Below are 20,743 nucleotides of genomic sequence, written 5' to 3' on the forward strand. Positions count from 1 at the left end.
TAAAGTGTTTTTGAATCAAATTTTCTAAGTCTTAGTATACTTTATCTTTTAGAAGGCATACTAGTCAAGAAACAACATGTCCACTAAATAACCGTGAATATGGATGTTAGACAAATGGAAGGATAACAAAAGGAATTTTGAGAAGTAATAGGTACCATTAATCAATGTTAAGATGAGGGCAAATTGCATTAGTTGCAACCTGCATGTGAAATGAAGTTCAACTACTTCAATAGTAAGGATTAATGACTCTAATTCTAGTTGAAAGCATTAGATTCCGCTTTGATATCATTAAACAAGCTAAGGTTTACAATTTGCACGTTTTGATCATTAGGAATGTGCTTAGTGTTGTCAGGGGCTTATTTGTTATTACTATATAATGTTGGGGCTTATGTGTAATTTATGAAACTTGTTATCATAAATAGAATGTGGTGGAAGGATGAAAGTATTCTTTCATTCTTTCTCTCTTTCCGTATTTTCTCTCTTTTTCTCTCATTTGCTTTCTTCTCTTTTTCTTCTTTATCACTTATTCTTGGTTTGATTATATCTTAAAGTCAACATGGTATTAGAGCCAAAGGTTTCGAGTTCAAATCTCACCGTTACCCTAATTAAAAATTGAAAAACATGTGTTGGACCAAAAAGAAGGCCACACGTAAGGGGACATGTTGAAGGATATAAATATTAAAGTTACACTATCTCTAACAGCTTAAGCTTTTGAAGTAGATGGTTGTTAACACGGTATCAGAGCATTTGAGATACGAGCATGCCAGGGTATAAGTGTTAGGCAGGTATCCAGCCCCTACTTCTATTAGAGATGTATTTTCATATATCCAGTCTGAGGAGAGTAGAATGAAGGCTATGTCTGCACCTGTATACACTAAGCCTGAGCCAGAAGTACCATTGTCTGAGAGGTCTGCTCTTGCCACACAACAATGGAACAAGCCCAATCCTCCAAAAGGAGGGAAGTAGGATAACAAGAGCAAGTTGAGGTGTAATCACTGTGGGCGTATGTGCCACACTAGGGAAACATGCTAGAATCTACACAGTTGCCCTACTCCAGTTCTTGCTCATGCGAATGCTAGGCCAAGGCCTAGTCAATTTAGGGGGTTATCTGCGGCACATACTGCAGAGCGCGAGACTACTTCTACTGGTCATGCCTCCTCTGGGCCATCGAGTTCTTTGTCTGGGGCTGAACTTGATGCTCTCCCACATCTACTAGCACAACATTCCTCCATTTCCACCTCGAACTTCGCTCAGACACATACACCTCACCTTGAGGCAGCTCATCATGTTCTTCGGCTCTTCGCTACCTCAAGGGTTCACCTGGTAAGGGGATATTGTTTGGCAGTCATGGCCACTTGCATGTTAAAACCTATACTGATGCTGATTGGGCAGCATCTGTGATAGATTAGATCGACGATCTATTTTAGGATATTACACATTTGTTAGAGGTAATCTTGTTTCATGGCGAAGCAAGAAACAGTCTATAGCAGCTAGATCTAATGCAGAGGCTGAGTTTAGATCCATGACACATGGAGTTTGTGAGTTGTTATGGCTACGTACGATGTTGGGTGAGTTGGGTTTTCCTGTTTGCGAGTTAATGTAAGTTGTATTGTGACAACAAGGCTGCTATTAACATTGCCCACAATCCAGTTCAACATGATAGGACAAAGCACATTGAAGTCAATCGACACTTCATCAAGGAAAAGCTTCGTCTTGGGTTGATTTGTATTCCATACGTCAACACACATGATCAGGTTGCTGATGTTTTGACTAAGGGTGTGAGCAAGACTTGCTTGCAAGATATGTTAGTCAATCTGGGCATGATAGAATTCTTTGCACCAGCTTGAGGGGGAATGTTGTCAGGGGCTTATTTGTTATTACTTATATAATGTTGGGGCTTATGCGTAATTTCTGAAACTTATTACTATAAATAGAATGTGTGGTGGAAGGATGAAAATATTCTTTCGTTCTCTCTCTCTTTCCCTATCTTTCTCTCTTTTTCTCACATCCGCTGTCTTCTCTTTTTTTTCTTCTTCTTTATCACTTACTCTTGATTTGATTATATCTTAAAGTCAACACTTATAATGCATTAAAGTGTTTTTGAATCAAATTTCCCAAGTGTACAATTACAGGGGGTTCGATCAATCGCACAATCTCTCGGAACTCATTAAACTAGGTTTAATTAATCAAACCAGTCTTCAATTGCTTGAAACCTGCGGGAAAGCAGCTTCCAGTGCTGTTTCAAACTCTAAAAACCCTGATCCCTTTCACCTTCTAAGGTTTATAAAAGGCCCCTATGGCTTTAAAAAACTACACTGAGCATGCATAGAGTATCATATAGCATTGAGAGACTATACTTGAATGCATCCTAGAAATACAGTCGCTAGATTTTTGTTTATTTAATTTATCATCATTGAATATAGATGGTGAGTGGCTTTGAGTGTTGACCATACAAATCCTAGAGCTATAAAAAATTCAACCCCTCAGCGAAATCCGACACGACCATTGAAGTTTGGATAACTAGTCAAGGATATTGAATCACAAGTTGAAGAGCAGATTGCGTGGAGTGTGGATTCATTGTCTGGCAGACCAGACTACAAGGAGAACGTTCTGTGTGATTCCTAGCTAGAGGTGGCTTACGTGATTCTAGAGTTAGAATATTTTTTTTTGATAAATGATTCTAGAGTTAGAATATGATACCTGGGATAGGAAATAAAGGAAGGCCATTTTGGTAATTTCATCAGTCAACTAACAGTTCTGTGACAATTTGTCCTTATATGAAACTTTTTTGTAGTATAGGGAGTGGTTTGATAGTATAGAGGGTAAAGTGTCAAGAAATGAAAGTAGAGGGGTGTTTTGCGAATTAAATTCTTATTTTTTAACCCCTTAATTTAGTGATTAGCCACTTCATTCACATCTCAGTTTACCCTTTTTGTTACAACCAGTTTGTGATCTTTGCCGTGTTTTTTTCTTCTTGGTCAGTGTCTTTACCGTACTATTTATAGTCTTATAGAGGTGCCTTTGCTTGGTTTAAGAAGTTTGGCCAGGCAGTTTGTTAGTATATATGATAGCCACGATTTATGGAATGACTTACCATAATAGCAGAGATTTGATTATGCATATGTTAGCATATATGATAGCCACGATTTATGGAATGACTTACCATATTAGTAGAGATTTGATTATGCTATAGAATATGCCATAGAATATCCTGTGATTTGATTCAGTTTCCTTTCTTGTAATATGAGCATGTGCTCTTTTTATCTATAAATAAGTGATTTATATCTCATTCAAACCTTTTTCATATTCTCTCCTTTTTATATTTCTACTCAGTTCTATGAGATGTCAGCTAGTTCTCTTGGTCATGCTGGACAAGGTCATGCATGTTTAAATATGCATCTCTCTCTCTCTCTCGCACATACACCCCCACATTCACGCATTTACTTTGTCAAAGAGCACCTCTAGGTTTAGTTTTAGATGAAGTCTTGGTTTTCTTTGTTACTTTTCTAAGTATAAGAATCCATGGTTTTTACAAGGGGAGTCTTGTCCCACATCAGATCTGGATGGGAAGTGAAATCGGTATAAATGGGTTGCGTGTTAGCCCTACCTAATAGCTTAAGCTTTTGGGTCGGATTGTGAAGCACCTGACCCGTTATAGTTGGTATCAAAGCCAAATCCAGTCCTTGATCCTGTGTCACGCCAAGCGGCCAGCTTGGAGGAGTTCGGATGAGCCCACCCGGGTAGGCAGGGTGCCCGACCGCAACAAGGGCGTTGCGAGGTTGGATGGGGAGAATGTTACAAGAGGAGTCTTGCCCACATCGGATCCGGATGGGAAGTGAAATCGGTAGAAATGGGTTGGGTGTTAGCCCCACCCAATAGCTTAAGCTTTTGGGTCGGATCACGAAGCACCCGACCTGTTACAGCAATCTCATAACTTATCAGATAATTTACTCAATCTTTCATACTTGCTGTCAGATACACATCTTCCATCCTTCTTATCTTTGTAAAGAAATGTATAATGTTGATAGATTGTGGAAAGTCACTTCCTACATATGGGCTGTCAATTCCTTGCTAGTTTTATTGATCATACATTGCTAGCTTGACATGATTTATGCTAATCCTATAGTTATCAGCTTGTTATTGCTCTTCGTTCTCCAAATTAGGTAACTGTCTTGTGCATTAGTCCATGTATTTTGTCTCTTCAGCACATGTGCTCTTGTCTACTTCTTCAATGCTTACACTTCCTGGCAATGTTGTAGGGTGTTGGCAGGAGTGGTTTTGGTTCTGGCCCTTCTGAGTGTAGATAAGGTTCTGGTGCAGATCTAACTTCCACATTATTTGTGGAATGTGGCTGCACTCATAATCAAACCTACATTCTTACACTTGACGAGCAAACTTTATTGTGGCAGTTAGTTTGCTACCTAGAGCTCATGCAATTTGACCTTTCACAAGTGAATGTTAACTCTCAAGATTGATTGGGATGGTGGTGGTCATCATCATCTTGCCAGGATGTTTTTTTTGCTCTATCTACCTTCTACACTTTAGCAAGTCGTCATCTTTTGATATTACATACAATTTTACTTGGTGTATTTTATAATTAATGTTAAAATTGAGATACATATAATGGCTTTGCTATCACTACAAAAAAGTGCGCCTTTTGACTCTAATACTTGGTGTTGATTAGCATATCTCCCATATGAATATTCCAGTTAATGATGATCGATGATAATCTTTTGCTAGGTAAATGGGAGGCAAGTTCCCAAGGTACAAGGGATAAGCTAGTTTCCCCTACTAATTTGAATGTTTTAGAGGATCTGCATGCTAAATACTTGAAGATGGACCTAAATTATAGTCCTCAGGTGAGCAATAACTGAAGCTGAAACAAAATGTTAAAATGAGTGTTCGATAAGAAGTTTCAAAGTTTTAAGAATGCAATATATAGCTTATTTACTTTTCCATGTTGAGCATATACATGTCATTTGGTTAAGTTTTTGTGATAATTTGGTTGTGGATGATATATAATAGAGTTAATTCAAGTTTACTTTTTGGTGCAAGAATTTGCAGGATTGTTTCATGCAGCTGGAAAGGAAATCGCTAATATTTGTTTTCTTCTCTCTCGCTCTCTCTCCTTTTATTTTTCTTTTTCTTTTTTTCTTCATAAGAAACTTCTCCATCTCATAAAAGAAAAAGAAAGGTACAAAAGAAGGATGGCAAATTTATTCTAATAAAAAGCAAGAACAGCCAACAAAAAGGTCAAAGACATTTGACATTGCAAGAAGAAAGACAAAAAACGGAAAAAGGAGAGAGAGAGAGAGAGAGAGAAGAAAAAAGAAAAAAGAAAACAGAAATCCCTAACAGATCATGAATGCACTAAAGCTTGAAAAGATATGTTGGGCTTTTATTTTGTTAATGACTGAAGATTTTAAAATTGGTGGGTTCTTAATTGGTGTATTTTGGTTTGAACAATTCTTGAGGACCTCATTGATAGCTCTGAAGGTTGTGCTGGAGGAAGTTGTAGTTGTGGTACTGCTCATAGAGATGCATGAAGATTTTGTGTTGTTCTATCTCTTTTTATGTTTTTATGTGGATCTACCTAGAGTTTTCTATTCGTGTTTACATATTCGATTTAGCCTATATGTTTAGGACACATATTTTGTACAAGTCAATAGGACTTGGTTGGAGTTGTTATATCTATTGGTGTAATGTAATGATTGTTTATGTTAATGAATCATCGAGTTTATTAACTTGAGCTCTCCAATTTTATGTTTTTAATTCCTATTTTTTTCTTGTGACAAAAAGGGGGAGAACTAATGGAGAATGCATACATGGCATACATGCTTTTAGTTTCACACACATTACACATGCTTGATTCTTTGGTTAACCTTGATTACTTAATTGCTTAATGTGTTGATTGATTGATCTACTTTAACTTTGATTGCTTGAGGAAGACATCTTAGTTATGTTTTTCCCTTGAGGCTGAACCCAACCCTACTTTTTATTTGATCCCTTAAGGAACTTGCTGTTCGTAGTAACAAAATCTATTGCATTAACTGTAAGGAGGTAAAATTGGCAGTATAGATCTCATTACAATGCTTTTCTGTATTTTGTGAAACCGGAGCTTAGTTTCAGTAGGAAAATGCTTCTTGAATTACATAAATCATATTCTTTGTTTATCTTTTAACCTTCTTACTATGACGTGGATCCCTTTTTTTGAAAAATAGTTTATCCATTCCTGAGCTGTTCTACTTCAAAACACTTTTCAAAAGCTATTGTGAAAAACAGAACTTGGCTCAAGCTTCTTATGTTGTTTTGATGGTTTAGTGAGATTGGACTTGGGGCAAAAAAAAAAAAAGTTGAACTTGGCTCCAGTAGTACTCCTTGGGACTTGATATTGTTCATACTCTTCAATCTCTTATGTTACTTCTTTCTGTTTGATATACAAGCACTTCATATTCTATGTAATTTGGTCAAGATCTTTTGTTGCTTATATGAATCTATTTAAGCTCTTTCTATAATCTTCCATTTATATAATTTTCTTTACCTATGAGGATTTACTAGTTTTTTTGAACTTGACTGGGGATTAATTGGTAAGTTGAACTATATTATGCTTCCAATAGTAGTAGTTAGTACTGATTTTAACTGGTGTTTGATTTTGTTTACAGCAAACGCATGGTAGCCAAGTTACAGTCGTGATAGCGTCAATGTCCTCATATTTCTTCTTCAGAGGGATGCAATTAGGTTCCACCAATACAGTGATGAATCTGGTCCAAAACTTACTATATTGTGTAATTAGAACATTTGCTTCTGCAAATTTGCCTTTCGCATGTATGTCTAGTTCCTTGAATAAACCCACCCCTCTTCAATTGGATGTATCTTTGCCTTCATTGCAAGATATTAGATGGAGCTTTGCACGATTACTTTATCTATTCAACATGCAACTTGAGAGAAATGTTGCCACGTAAGTGAAACAAATATGCTGTTTATTGCTGTGTTCCCTTCACTTTCTCTCCAATTTTATGTGGTGTTAGATGATAAAATATCAACATTGCGTCATTAGATGTATATGATATTGCTGTCAAAATATAGAATATGTGGTGCTCTATTATCCCTTGGAAGTAAAGATGGGATGGCATATGACCTTATTACATGATATTCAATGAACTAGTTGTTATCCTATTCCATGCAATAAAGGTTGCCTGTTCTGTAACGGTAATTTTTTTTTTTTAATGTTCATGCACTTACCAGACATCAGCATTGGAGACAAATCCTACATGTGTATAGCAAAGTAAATATTGTGTGATAGATTAGTTTCTTTTATTTATTTATTTTTGGTGTTAGGTTACTTCAGCATTATTTCGTAAATTGTTTTTCTATGTTTTATGTCATTATTCTTTTGACCTTGAGTTCATTCACAAATGTTAGTATCATTTTCTGGCCATTTATTTAGATTCGATTTTTTTTTTCTATTTCTTTTTAGTTACAAGGACATAGGTAACAATAATCCATAATTTTCCTTTGGTTGAGTGCATAGGATTTTCTTTGAGCTCCTTAGAGGAAGGATCAGTTGAATGGAATTTTTGGGCTGCAATCTTTAACAAAATCATTGAATCCACGGAATTAAATCACGTTTATGATTCCTATTTCCTGATAGGCTAGCTCTTGCCTTTTTGAAGCATAAAGATAAAAGGTGAAAGTGAAAAGGCCCTTTCTCCTTTTTGATTGCATGACACACAAAGCAGAAGACAATAAAGTAAACATTGCAAAGTGGCTAGGAGATGCATGAAGAAAATTCATGTCATTTGCAGATTTGCATGGGTTTTGAAAATTTGATCAGGCAAAAGGTCTGAATTTTATTTATTTATTTTTAATTTATGGTAAGAGGGGGAAAATTTTTGTGTATCCTCGCTACTAATGCTCTTATTGTTTTTCAACATTGGAAATGGTGAACTTGAAAGATATGTTTGACATGAATGTGTTATCTTTATCCTGTTGGTTCTCTGATTGTCAATGGGTGAAGAGGACCACCTTTCTTGATTGGCAGCCTGTTTAAGACCTTAAACCGATTTCAATTTCATATGATTCCTAAAGATTCTAATTTTTTTTTTTTTTTTTCCTTTCCTTTCTTTTCTTTGATCAATCAACTCCTCATTGAAAATATGCAAATTTAAACTACTTTCTAAAGGAATTCTTTCCATGACAACTCATAAAATTTCTACTAATAATCTCTTCTACCACTAGGTGATATTGTAATTTCTGTATAGGATATGGGTTTAGCTAATGATTCTGTTACAAGTGGGTCCATTTGGTGTAATCAGCTAATGGGTTTGTTTATTGAGTTACTTAATGATTGGCATGATTGGCTCATGGATCTTCTTTTGTGCTTACTGGGCCTGATTTTTATTTGGCCAAGCTTCTTTTTGTAAATACGTTATACATCAATATATTTGCTTAACTTTCGGGACAAAAATGGGTTTGGAGTGGCTTGTAATCTGAATTACTTTCTGAGGTTTTAACTCTGAAATGGACAAGGTTTTGATCAGCATGCAGATACTAGAAGTTAACATTTGAAATCCCCGCAAAAGTGATTTTCACAACTTACAGCCTTTTAGCATAATATACATTCCATCAATTCCAAAAAATTCACTGTGTTAGTAGTTTCTCAACTTTCTCAGCCGTCAATTTTCTGTTTTACTTCATACTTTTTAAGGGTCTATTTGATAAATGCCTACCCAGGATTTGCTTCCAGTCTTTGCTTTCTAGTTGATTGGCTAAACTGTTGTTGTGGATGTTCTGTAGGTTTTTTGTTGTGCTTCTTGTAGCTTGCTTCTCATTTGTTATCATTGGTGGTTTCCTATTCTTCAAGTTCAGGTACTTGCTATTTTTATGTTGAAAAATGTTTGTTCTATAATTGTTACAATTTGTGTCAAAAGTGTACAGTGTTTTGTATTGCTTTTTTATAATTTAATGATGAAAAAAAATAAAATCAAACCACACTGTATTCTATTGTCCTTCCTTTGGCCCTTTATTTTGAATTTCATGTAAACCATAAGACAATAAGAAATCTTTGAAATATATTACACAATTGAAAATCTTTTATTACTGATGTTAAATAAAGAAAGAATAGTGTTCATCTCATTGTTCAAATACATTTTTCTTTTCATTATGTTATGGAAGTGATTGTTAAGTAATGAAAACTTTAATACTCCTTGCCTTAGTCATGGCTTGTGACGGAAAATCTTAGCCTCATTTGTGTGATTGGTCTCCTAAATATTTGCTTTAAGTTCTCTGTTCTTTATTTATGTATGTCTTCTTGGACAGAATATTTATTTGTTTTCTTTGGTTTTTATATCTCAAATTCATTGAGTAATATTTTAATTTTGAAATAAAATTAAATTCATTTCAAAATTAAGTTCCATTGCCGGATGCTTTCTCTTGTACTTTGCATTTAATCAGTTACTCTTGATAATTTTGAAGGGATCATTGAAATAGAGTTTACCACCTCATAGTTGCTTCTATAAGAGGGAGCATCACGAAATTTATCTCTGAGGACACTAAAAAATCATTTTTAAATATTTCTTGTTTTACTTTTGCTACCGTTTACTGGAAAGAATGGGTGGAATCAGAAGAGAAGGTAGAATGATAGACAAATGCAATTCATAGAAAGTTAGAATTGGCACTGATTGAAGATAAGACTTGGAAAAGTCAACTGTTAGATGTGGTAACCATTACTGAAGGCTCTAATATGTCAAATTGAGAGCGGTAAATTAGACCTAGAAGGGGATGTCAATAAGTCCTATGAATATTTACTTGAATTTTAACTAACTTTTGTGTTACCGTTGACTGTGGTTTGAATTCAGTTATTTAGTTCAAATTTTTTTTTTTTTTTTGGTTGTTGTTTAACCTTCATTCATTCAATCACATAAAACATAGAAAATAAGTACAAAGAGGATAGACACAAATTTTTAAGTGGAAATCCTAAACAGACCAGTGATGAACAATCAACTATAAGAGATAGTATAATCATGTTACCAGATTCTCAGCCTAGTTACATCTTGACACAGAGACACCACTCTCCACTCGAATCTCCAGTTTTTTTGCTTTGCCCACATATTTGCTCTTCACACACTGTTTCTCCATGGTTTGTTCGATCCTTCTGCTCTCTGTTTGATTGGTGAAGCACTCGTTGTTGATCCTTGTTATCGAACTCTAAATCAATTATATAAATATATAATCATGAAAAACCTAGATTGAGGAACAAGGGATTTTCTCCCTCCAATATACAGATTCTCTCTCTTCTCGCTTAGAGGCTCAAAGAAGCATACCCTAGACTAAGTATAACACCAAATTTATAGCCAATATAGGAGGCCCAAACTAAATAATATGTAGAATCATTCTAAAAGTCAAATTTAAGAGAGTTTCTAAAAATAAACTTCCGCAGGGTTCGATTGGTTGAGCCTTTGATCGACACCTACCAGAGGCTTCTCAAATGATCTAGCTTTCGATTGAGGCGTACTGGATTTCAAAACAACTTTTCTGGATAACTTTTGATCAATTCACCTATCAATCCAGGCTCTTTTTTTTTTTTTTTTTTTAGTTGGTACTCACACACACTTGTCTCTTCTGAGACTTGAACCTCTGACCTTCCTTTGGAAAGTAAGAGGCTGATACCGCTAGGCCACTGGCCCGTTGGTATCAATCCAGGCTTTTTGGATCAATGGATTGTGGCGAGCATCTGGAATAACTAGTCAATTACAACTCTATTCCGCAATCCGATACGTACTGTTTTCTCAATAAAGATTAATTTTTGAAATCCTTGAGAAATGTTTAAATCAGAACTCAGTTTTGCATAACTTTTAGATCAAAACTAGGTCAATTTAGAGGTCTTTATGGTTGCATTTACGTTTGCCCTAGATATGTGATTGAGCCATGTGAACTTTGCGCTGTGTTCTGCACAAATCTTCATCTCATGACCATCAATGGTTGTAGACCACCGACTTGAACACTTACTACAATGGTACAACCCATGTTTTGAGTAGGAAATTGCCAACACAGGACTTATATTCCTAGCACATCCAAAGTGGTTTAACCATGTGCAACATAGACATTAGTAACACACCAATAGCGGAGAAGTCATTTATATCAAATTGAATTGCAGAAAGGATGAAAGTGCATGCGTTGGCACTTTGGGTAGGGAAATTATTGCCTTAGGCTCAGAGTGGCAATTAGTTTAGTTAAATGCCTACAGGAGCATGTATATGCTAGACCGGAACCAATTGAAATTATATTTTAGGTTTTGAAGAAAAAAGAAAGAAGAAGACACAGAATGTAAGAAAGGGTTGTAGAATGATTCTGACATCTCTACACCCATGTATTTATGTTTGTCAAAAGTATAATTTACAATAATACCTCATGTGGTAAAATCCCACTAATTATGCTCACTACACGAATATTCTTACATATCCAACAGAGCCTAATCATTTTAATAAACGAGTTTAGGGTGTAATCCTAAGCCTGACAAATTAAATATCCTACAAACCCAAACCCAAACCCAAACCCAAACCCAATCCACTTAAATCTTTTTATTCCTATTACTTTATCTAGAAGTATAAATTTTTATATCTAAATTACTCATGATAGTTGATATTTAATATTAGTTATATATAATGACCTATAATAACATTATTAAATAGAAACGTCGTGTTATAACTATTTATTTGTGATAAAATAGAGAATTAATGATGGTTCCGTCTTGTAATAGCTTGATAACAATGTTGTTCTCTAATAGTTTAAGCTCTTGGGCAATTGGTAGTCCTATTGGGCCCAGTCAACCCAGTTCTGACCTGTATATGAGTGATGGGAAGGGCAGCCCAAATTGACATGTTGATTTGCAAATCGGTTGAAAAGCTCAACCTAAATCTTTAATGGGCATAGAAAATGATTGGTATTCCCTTAGATTTCATTGAGGATATAGATTTGAAAATCAAGGACTAGAGAAGACTGATCCTTGCAACCGACCCATAGTAGTTGGAATAAAGGCTTGTTGAGTTTGAATTGAGCTGATGCGTATTATAAATTTGTTTGTGAGGATCTTATATTCATCTGATACTTTTCTTAATTGACTCTTGCCACATTTGCTAATTTAAAGATGTCATTTGTGCAATAAAACAGGGGTGCGGGATCTCTGGAGGATTGCTTGTGGGAGGCGTGGGCATGCCTGATTTCATCATCTACTCATTTGAGAGTGTGATGCTGTTTTTGTGAATTCATACTGTTCACTAGATAAACTGTTACTATATTTATAAGAGTAAAGTAATGGGGAAGCAATAAACTGTTGTAACTACATAACTTTCTTTTTACTGAACTACAGCAAAAAACACGGGTTGAACGTGTCATTGGCTTTGTTCTTGCTATGTGGGGTATACTGTTTTACTCACGCCTATTGAGCACGATGACAGAACAGTTTAGAGTAAGCTTCTATAAGCAGTTACATTTACAACAGCTTACTTATGTATGCGTGGGATCCTCCTGACTAGCTTTTAAACAGAATAACATGCAAAAACTCAGAGAAGGAGCACAAATGCAAGTTCTGGAAACTGATCATATCATTATTTGTGGAGTAAATAGTCATCTGTCCTTCATATTAAAGCAGCTAAATAAGTATCACGAGTTTTCCATTCGCTTAGGTACCGCTACAACTAGGTAATTACTTCTTACTTATCCGTATATATTATGATAGCTACGGCATGAGATTTTGACTTCTATGATACTTTGCTTATATATATTTTCAGGAGGCAGAAAATTCTTATTTTGTCTGATCTTCCAAGGAAACAGATGGACAAGGTAGCTGACATTTTTGCAAAAGATCTTAATCATATTGACGTCCTTACAAAGAGGTAAATATATTGAATGAATACATTTCCTATATTAGCCCACTTTCCTTCTCTCTTTCGTTTTTCTTTTCTTTTCTTTTCCTTGGGATATTGCCAATGGTTTTTCTTATATTCTTTTAATGTAATCTCTTAGTTTTTTTTGTTTAGATGTGTTGGTTGCATAGGGGCTTCCAAGAAAGAGTCATTCTAGTGCCAAACATGTGTTGGTATTGGTATTATGCACACAACTATATCCACATCGAAGTTTGTTACGACAAACATAGCGAACCCAAGATAAAACCAAGAATCACGACAGAAAATAAACACACCACACACAAAGAACACAGAGATTTAGCGTGGTTTGGAAAAGCCTACATCCACGGGAGATCCGGCGAAAGTTTTCAACATGCGAATAATGGGAGATTACAAGTTTCAGCCCCTCACTCTCTTTCTCTGCGTTTTTCAGTGTCTAAATCTTTTTCCACTCCAAACCCTATGCACCCTTATATATCGGGTTACAAGAGAGTACTAATTAGGGTCCATGACCCACAAGCAAAAAACAGGTCAAAAAAATTTCCTTCAACAACTTCCTGAAATATTTCTACAGCTGGCTGGTTCCTCTGATTTCCACTTTGATATACATTCATTTGATGTTCTCTTTGTCTCCCAATGGTCGGATTAGGAGGGCAAATGACTCCAGATTGCTCTAACATTGTGCACAGCTGATTATTATTATTATTTATTTTTCCTGAATGGGATGGTTTTATAAGGAAAGAAACTAAAAGGGTACAAGTGATGGTGAAGGCATACCTTCACAAACAAAACAAGGAAATGAATAAGACCATCCAGTACAAAGCCAAGGCAAAAAGAAGGATCAGAAACAAGAAAAGAGAACTAAGAAAATACGTGCAGAAAGAAATAAAAGTAACCAGCAGCAACAAGGACCAAAACATCAGAAGATGAAATAGAAGTCTTGCAGCATGAGGCCCAACAGGTACATGCCACCACCTCCTTCACAGGAGCTTTTGATCCCTCATGTAATGCAGCTTTTCTCTGTTTCCAAATAGCCCATGTAGGAAAAATGCACTGCAAAAATTTAGATCTTTGAGTTTTAGTCCTAGTGTGCGAAAGGAACAACTGAATTAACTGGCTCAAGTTCTAGCAATGAGGAGCAGCAATATGCAACATATCAAACAGCAGATACCAAATAGATCTTGCATATTGACATAACAGAAAAACATGATCCTCCATAGCAGCAATGGTAAACAGCTGGGAGAGGCAGACCTTTGCCCTGCAGATTTACAAAGTTGGGAATGGCATTTTGTAGAACAAGAGCACATGTCAGAGCAGCCCTAGGCCTCCAAGCAATCCTATACCACTCTATCTTCTCACTATGCACCCTGCACTGATTCCAAACTGATTTGAAGCTAATACAACCATTCTTCCATTTAATCAAGTCTAGACCAGGATGCAAAAGTTAAGACGAGATGTAATCTTCAACACACCGAGTTCAGAAGTCAGGAAGAGACCACTGCCTGTCTTAAATAAAAGTTGAAATAGTGGTAACTGCATAATCTACCACCAAACTTCTGCTCCAATGTAAACCCTCACACCAAGGATCAGCAAGCAGATTAAAAGTTGAACCATCACCAATCTGGAAAGCACAATGATCCAACACAAAAGATCTCACCTAAAGCTTGTTAGTCCATGCTGCAGACTGATAAGGTTTTGGAATGCAGTTCCTAAAATTACTCCTCTGCAAATATCTATTTCCAAACCACTACTGACTACACCCACAACTTTTGCTCGTGATGAATGAAATCCCAAAGCTGCAAACACTTTCCTGATCCCAAAACCACCTTCTTTTTAGATTTAGAATGACCCCAGAGAAAACACCTGATCTTCATCTCAATCAATATCCTGCAACTCCAAGATATCTTGAGCAATAGTAGATGAAAGGCACATTCACAGTTTTAATAAGTTCAGTCCTACAAGCAAAGGACAGATTCAGAGTATTCCAATATGATAATCTATCAGAAATTTATCAATCAAAGGCCTAAAATCAGCTCTCTTCAACTTCTTATCAGAAAGAAGCAACCCCAAATGTGATTAATTTGCTATTGCAGGTTCTCCAAATCTTCTTTTGTAGCCAAATTACCAGCATTGTGCTTGAGATGTCTCCACATTCTCCTGGTTGTCCACTTGGTTGTTTCCTTGCCCAGCCATAGATCTGCAAAAAGGTCATAGATCTGAAGGAAAGGCTCTGGTACTACATGAAGCAAATAGATATGAACACAAGTCTTCTTACAGCAGTAAGAAAGACTAGGTTTACTCCAATCACTGTTGGATCCTAGATTTCTAAAGGGGAAGTTGGGAAGAGCCTGTAGAGAAGTTTAAAATCTATAATATCTCAAAAGTATATTGATAAAGACTTGGTTGCAGGAGATAAGAGGACTGTCCCTTTGATAAGACAACTGTTAGTGACACCTCGCTAAATCGGCATGTGATTGTGTTTGAATTTCTCTTCCCTTATCTCATTTAAATTGTGCTTATATTGATTATCTTGATATATTGCTTTTGCACAATTTATCTAGATATTGCTTAGACTTGTTAAATTCTAAATCCAAAAAATTGACTATTGTTTGCTATAGACTTTTTTTTTTTTTTTTTCCTAGTTTTTGCTATAGACTTTAGTCAACACCCCGCCCCCCCTCTAGAGTCAATACTAGGGTAACAAATACGTCTTAAAAGATTTCATTCATGATGTTGTCTGTGTTGCTACCAACATCTGGATAGAATCAACTGATATTAATACATATCAAGCAATGTACATTTATATTGGTCGATAGTCTGTGCTTTTATGCTGGGGAGGTTGGAATTTTATATCCCTTTATCTTTATGTCATTATTTATTTTAATTTTGTGGAATATTTTTTACTATTATTTAATATTTCAATGTTTTCTTTGCAAATAAAGATTTTTATACTATATGTTTGACTGAGGAGATACTGTTACTGGTTCCCAAGCAATGGAAGATATAAATTGTTGTTACATTAGATATAGCTCTTCAGACTTTCTTTTATTATAATAATTATTTTTTATATCCCTTATATTTTGAGCTTCTACTGTTACAGTTGCAGCCTGAGCTTAACAAAGTCATTTGAACGAGCTGCAGCCAATAAGGCACGTGCCATTATTATCTTGCCAACAAAGGGAGATCGGTGAGAATTTTATTTAGTTGAGATGAACATATTTCAAAGGTTATTTACACTATATTCTGTTGTTTGCTTTTTTCCCTTTCTGTGATTGAAGACTTTGGCCTTCAAGTTGTGGGCATCAACTAAAATAGTTGATAATAATGTTGAAGTTGATTCTTGTTTATACTTCAAGCTATTTATTTTCTGTTGGGATGATGGCAATCACTCCACGGTGTCACTAAGTATAAATTGAAGATTAATTGGTAGTACTAGTAGATGATTAGAGAAAAGTCATTACTACTTTAAATCATACTAGTAAAAACGTACGTGCATTGCATGTGAGTCACAATCAATGTAAAAAAAATTAAATACAATATTGAAGTTTATATTATATTTATAAATTATAAAATTAGAAATTTGATATCAAAATGAGAAGTTTTTTAATAATAATATTATATAAATTTATAGATATATTCTATTAATACGCTATATTGAATAAAAATTAAACTTAAATTTCAAATTTCATTATGTGAATATAATAAATAACGGCAAAGGTAAAATCAATAGAATCATACACAAATAGAATACAAAAGATAATTTTTTTTTAAAAAAAAAAAAAATTTAATTAATTAAAACCCTAAATTGGACAAAACCTATCAATAGACTACATGTCCTTAATCAAATTGATTAATTGGATCCCTTGCTCCACATATTAACTTATGTGCCCGATTTCATGCTTTTTCAAAACCAATAAATACCATTTAGACAGCAAAATAAAAATATAATGGCAAAGGTAAAATAAATAAAATAATACTCGAATACAATAAAAGAAAGATATATATATATATATATATATATATTTTATAATAAAAAGAACTTAATTAAAACTTATCAAAAAAAAAAAAAAAAAAGAACTTAATTAAAAACCATAAATTGGACAAACCCTTAGAACCTTTACGAAACACAGTTAATGACATACAATAAAATCAGTAGACAAATAACAACAATTGAACAAAATACAATGTAAGGTAAAAACAAAAAAAGACAAAATACAATGCTTAACATCATCATACAAACTTTATAATAATAATAATAATAATAAACTGTTTTTGTTCAGATTCTTTAGAAAAAAAATATATGGATAAAACTTAGGGGGAGAATAACAAAGGGAGAACAAACCGATTTGAGATTTGTGTTGGCCGGAGCTTCGTTTTTGGGAGAGAGAGTAGCTTTGAGTTTGAGCCCTAGGTGCTATTTTGATGCTTCCGTTTTTCTAACAGTCAAAAGAAAAATAGAATTGTGAAGAAGCATGAAATTATACGTTTGTAAGATTCCAAACAGATTTTTTTTTTTTTTTTGACAAGTAAAAAGTATATTAGAAAAGTGTTCAAAAGGGGAACACTTCCCTAATACAAAAATGAAAAAAGGACCCATGGACAAATAGCATCTAAAAGATCAAAGAAGTCATCAATCGAGGACCAGGCGCTTCCGCTTACATAATAGAAAAGAGAACGAAGAATATGAATTTTTAGATTTGTTAAAGATGATTCATTTCCTTCAAAATTTCTGTTATTCCTCTCTCGCCATAGGCACCACCAAACGCAATGTGAAATAATCCTCCAATAATCACGAGCATGACCTTTGACTGGGCATCGTCTCTATGCGTTAATCAGTTGTAAGGGGTGCTTAGGCATTACCCAAAAAACGCCAAACATGCTAAATATGAAGTTCCAACAATCGCACGCCACAGGATAGTGCATAAGAATGTGATCCACAGATTCTCCGTCTGCTTTACATAGACAACACCAGTTAACAATGGTGTTACCTCTCTTTGTCAAATTATCCAATGTCAAAATCTTTCCTAATGTGGCAGTCCAGACGAAGAATGCGATTCTAAGAGGACCTTTAGAGCGCCAAATAGACTTCTATGGGAAATCGTGACCAACGAAATTGGACAAACACAAGACCATGGATCGGACACCATACCTACTATGGGTTAAAGGGACCCACAAAATATCGTCACATCCTCTGCCAACATCCTTCTGTCTATACAACAGATCCAAAAAAACACATGCTTCCTCTATTTCCCAATCCTGAAAGGAGCGCCTAAAACGCACATCCCACGTAACTCTACTGCTATCAAGTTGATAACAGTCAATTACGTAGGCGTGCTTGTTGTCAGCAATACTGTAAAGTCTAGGAAAGGAGTGAGACAACAGCTGATCACCGCACCATAAGTCCTCCCAAAATCGAACATGCCTACCATCACGAACCTTGAATCTAATATGTGAGGAGAAAACATCCCAACCCTTCCGAATGAATTTCCACACACCAACTTCTCTCGTAGTAGAGACTGGACGGGAGGACCAGCCCCCACTCTCCTCTCCAAAACAAAATGAGACAACTCTTCTCCACTGGCAATGGCGTTCCTTACCAAATCTCCATAACCACTTTCCTAATAGAGCTTTATTAAAAGGGACTAGCTTTCGAATGCCTAAACCGCCTAATTTCAACTGTTTGCAAACTTGCTCCCAATTAACAAGATGATGCTTAAACTCCTCTCCTCTTCCACCCTATAGAAAATTGGATTTTTTCAATCCTTTCAGCAACAGAGCATGGATTTGAAACAAAGATAAAAAGTAGGTAGGAAGGGACGAGAGAGTACTCTTAATGAGAGTGACTTTTCCCCCCTTTGAAAGATACTGTTTTTTCCATCCTGCTAGTCTCTTCTCATATCTATTAATCACCGGGTCCCAGTTCCCCACTCTCGTAGAGGATACTCCCAAAGGCAATCGCAGATAAGGAATAGGAAAAACGCCCACTCCACACCCAAGAGCTGCAGCTAAGGAGGAAATATCTGGAATATCCCCCACTGGGACAAGCACACTCTTTTCAACATTGATCTTAAGTCCAGAAACCGCTTGGAAACAAGCAAGAATGCACCTCAGATATCTGAGTTGGGAGGCATTGGCATCACAAAAACCAAGGTGTCATCCGCGAACAACAAATGAGGGATTTGCATTTGATGTTCAACATCTCTGCCAACTCTGAATCCTTGATGTATCCCAAACCTTCCGCTTTTCTCATTAATCTACTCAATCCTTCCATGACAATAAGGAATAGAAAAGACGATAATGGGTCTCCTTGTCTCAAACCACGCGAATTAGCAAAAAAACCAGTAGGTGAACCGTTCACGAGCATAGAGAACATAACGGACGAGATACAAGTTTCTATCCATTTTTTCCATCTATCTCTGAACCCCATCCTCTGAAGCAAGTAAAGAAGAAACTTCCAATTAATGTGATCATAGGCTTTCTTGATGTCAAGCTTGCATAAAACGCTAGGAACCCCACTCTTCAATCTAAAATCAACACATTCCCCTGCGATAAGAACAGAGTCCAAGATCTGCCATCCTCTAACAAAAGCATTCTGTGATTCTAAAATAATTCCATCCAAAACATTACTCATCCTAAAGACAAGAACTTTGGCAATAAGCTTATACATGCATCCCACTAAGCTGATTGGCCGAAAGTCCTTAATATCAGAGGCGCCACCCTTCTTAAGAATAAGGGCAATAAAAGATGTGTTCAATGATTTCTCAAATGTGCCATGAGAATAAAAATCCTGAAAGGTGCCCATCACCTCAGTACGCACCACCTCCCAACTCTCCTTAAGAAACCGCATAGTAAACTTGTCTGGTCCTGGAGCTTTATCACCATTACAGCTTGATAGTGCCTTGAGCACTTCCTCTTCAGTGAAAGGAACCTCAATCCTATCACTATCCAGCGCAGAAATAGAATTAAATGGAAGACCATCAAGTGTAGGTCTCTATCCCAAAGTCTCAGTGTAAAGCTGCTGATAAAAAGAAACTATTCCCCCGCGCACCTCATCCTCTCTCCACAGCTCTAAACCATTCACACGAATACGCCCAATGTGATTACATCTTTTGTGAGCGTTGGCAAGTCTATGAAATAATTTTGTATTACGATCTCTTTCTTTTAACCACAATGCCCGAGATTTCTGACGCTATGAAATCTCCTCCATAACTGCAATCTCAGCAAAAATGCCTGGCAAGAGGATTTTTTAGAGCGTAAAGGCTCAAGATTCTGCCCCACCTTATCAAGACGATCAAGCTCAGCAATATTAGCAAGCACTCTATTCTTCTTCCATTCAAGATTCCTAAACACATAGCTAACACATAGCTAGCAGAGCCTATAAAAGTTGCTTCCTCCCACCAAGACAGGACTTTCCTGTGGAAATCCTCAGATCTCAACCACGTATTTTCAAAGCGGATAGGTGTGCGTCTAGATCTCATTCCTTTGCAATCTAGAACTAAGGGCACATGATCAGATGTTACTCTAACCAGAACAGCCTGAGAAACATCCGGGAAATGCGCTTCCCACTCCCCAGAAATCAGAAATCTATCCAGCCTTTAGAAAGTAACTGGATCCCTGTCATTAGACCCGAGTAAATGCTGCCCCTTCCAATGGTAGGTCAATGAGAAAGTGACTGTCAATGAATTCTGAAAACATGGTCATTTCGGAGGACCACCTACCCCCTGTGGACCTCTCAAACGGGGACCTAACGGATTTAAAATCCCCGCCTAAACACCAAGGCAATGACCACAATCCCTTAATGTAGCAAAGCTCTTCCCAAAAGGCTGGTCTGCCACTATCAA

General features: G+C 36.1%; 1 protein-coding gene across 5 annotated transcripts in view; it reads left to right on the forward strand.

The window, feature by feature from the left end:
• LOC132296524 (putative ion channel POLLUX-like 2) overlaps positions 1 to 20,743 on the forward strand; it is a 69,144-nt gene that overhangs the window by 14,621 nt on the left and 33,780 nt on the right. For 2 of the 5 annotated variants that reach the window (XM_059794727.1, XM_059794716.1), the window contains exons 3-11: positions 4,741 to 4,859; positions 5,065 to 5,103; positions 6,663 to 6,958; positions 8,797 to 8,868; positions 12,169 to 12,241; positions 12,368 to 12,466; positions 12,545 to 12,699; positions 12,789 to 12,893; positions 16,003 to 16,089. In XM_059794727.1, the coding sequence (XP_059650710.1) occupies positions 4,741 to 4,859; positions 5,065 to 5,103; positions 6,663 to 6,958; positions 8,797 to 8,868; positions 12,169 to 12,241; positions 12,368 to 12,466; positions 12,545 to 12,699; positions 12,789 to 12,893; positions 16,003 to 16,089 (1,045 nt within the window). The remainder of the gene's footprint in view (positions 1 to 4,740; positions 4,860 to 5,064; positions 5,104 to 6,662; positions 6,959 to 8,796; positions 8,869 to 12,168; positions 12,242 to 12,367; positions 12,467 to 12,544; positions 12,700 to 12,788; positions 12,894 to 16,002; positions 16,090 to 20,743) is intronic. The other 3 variants (XM_059794721.1, XM_059794732.1, XM_059794736.1) reach the window with 3 other exon arrangements.

The sequence above is a fragment of the Cornus florida genome, unplaced genomic scaffold (assembly GCF_030987335.1).
Source record: "Cornus florida cultivar Cherokee Brave unplaced genomic scaffold, ASM3098733v1 CherokeeBrave_3.0.0_Hap2_Chr01, whole genome shotgun sequence".
Classification (NCBI taxonomy): Eukaryota; Viridiplantae; Streptophyta; class Magnoliopsida; order Cornales; family Cornaceae; genus Cornus; species Cornus florida.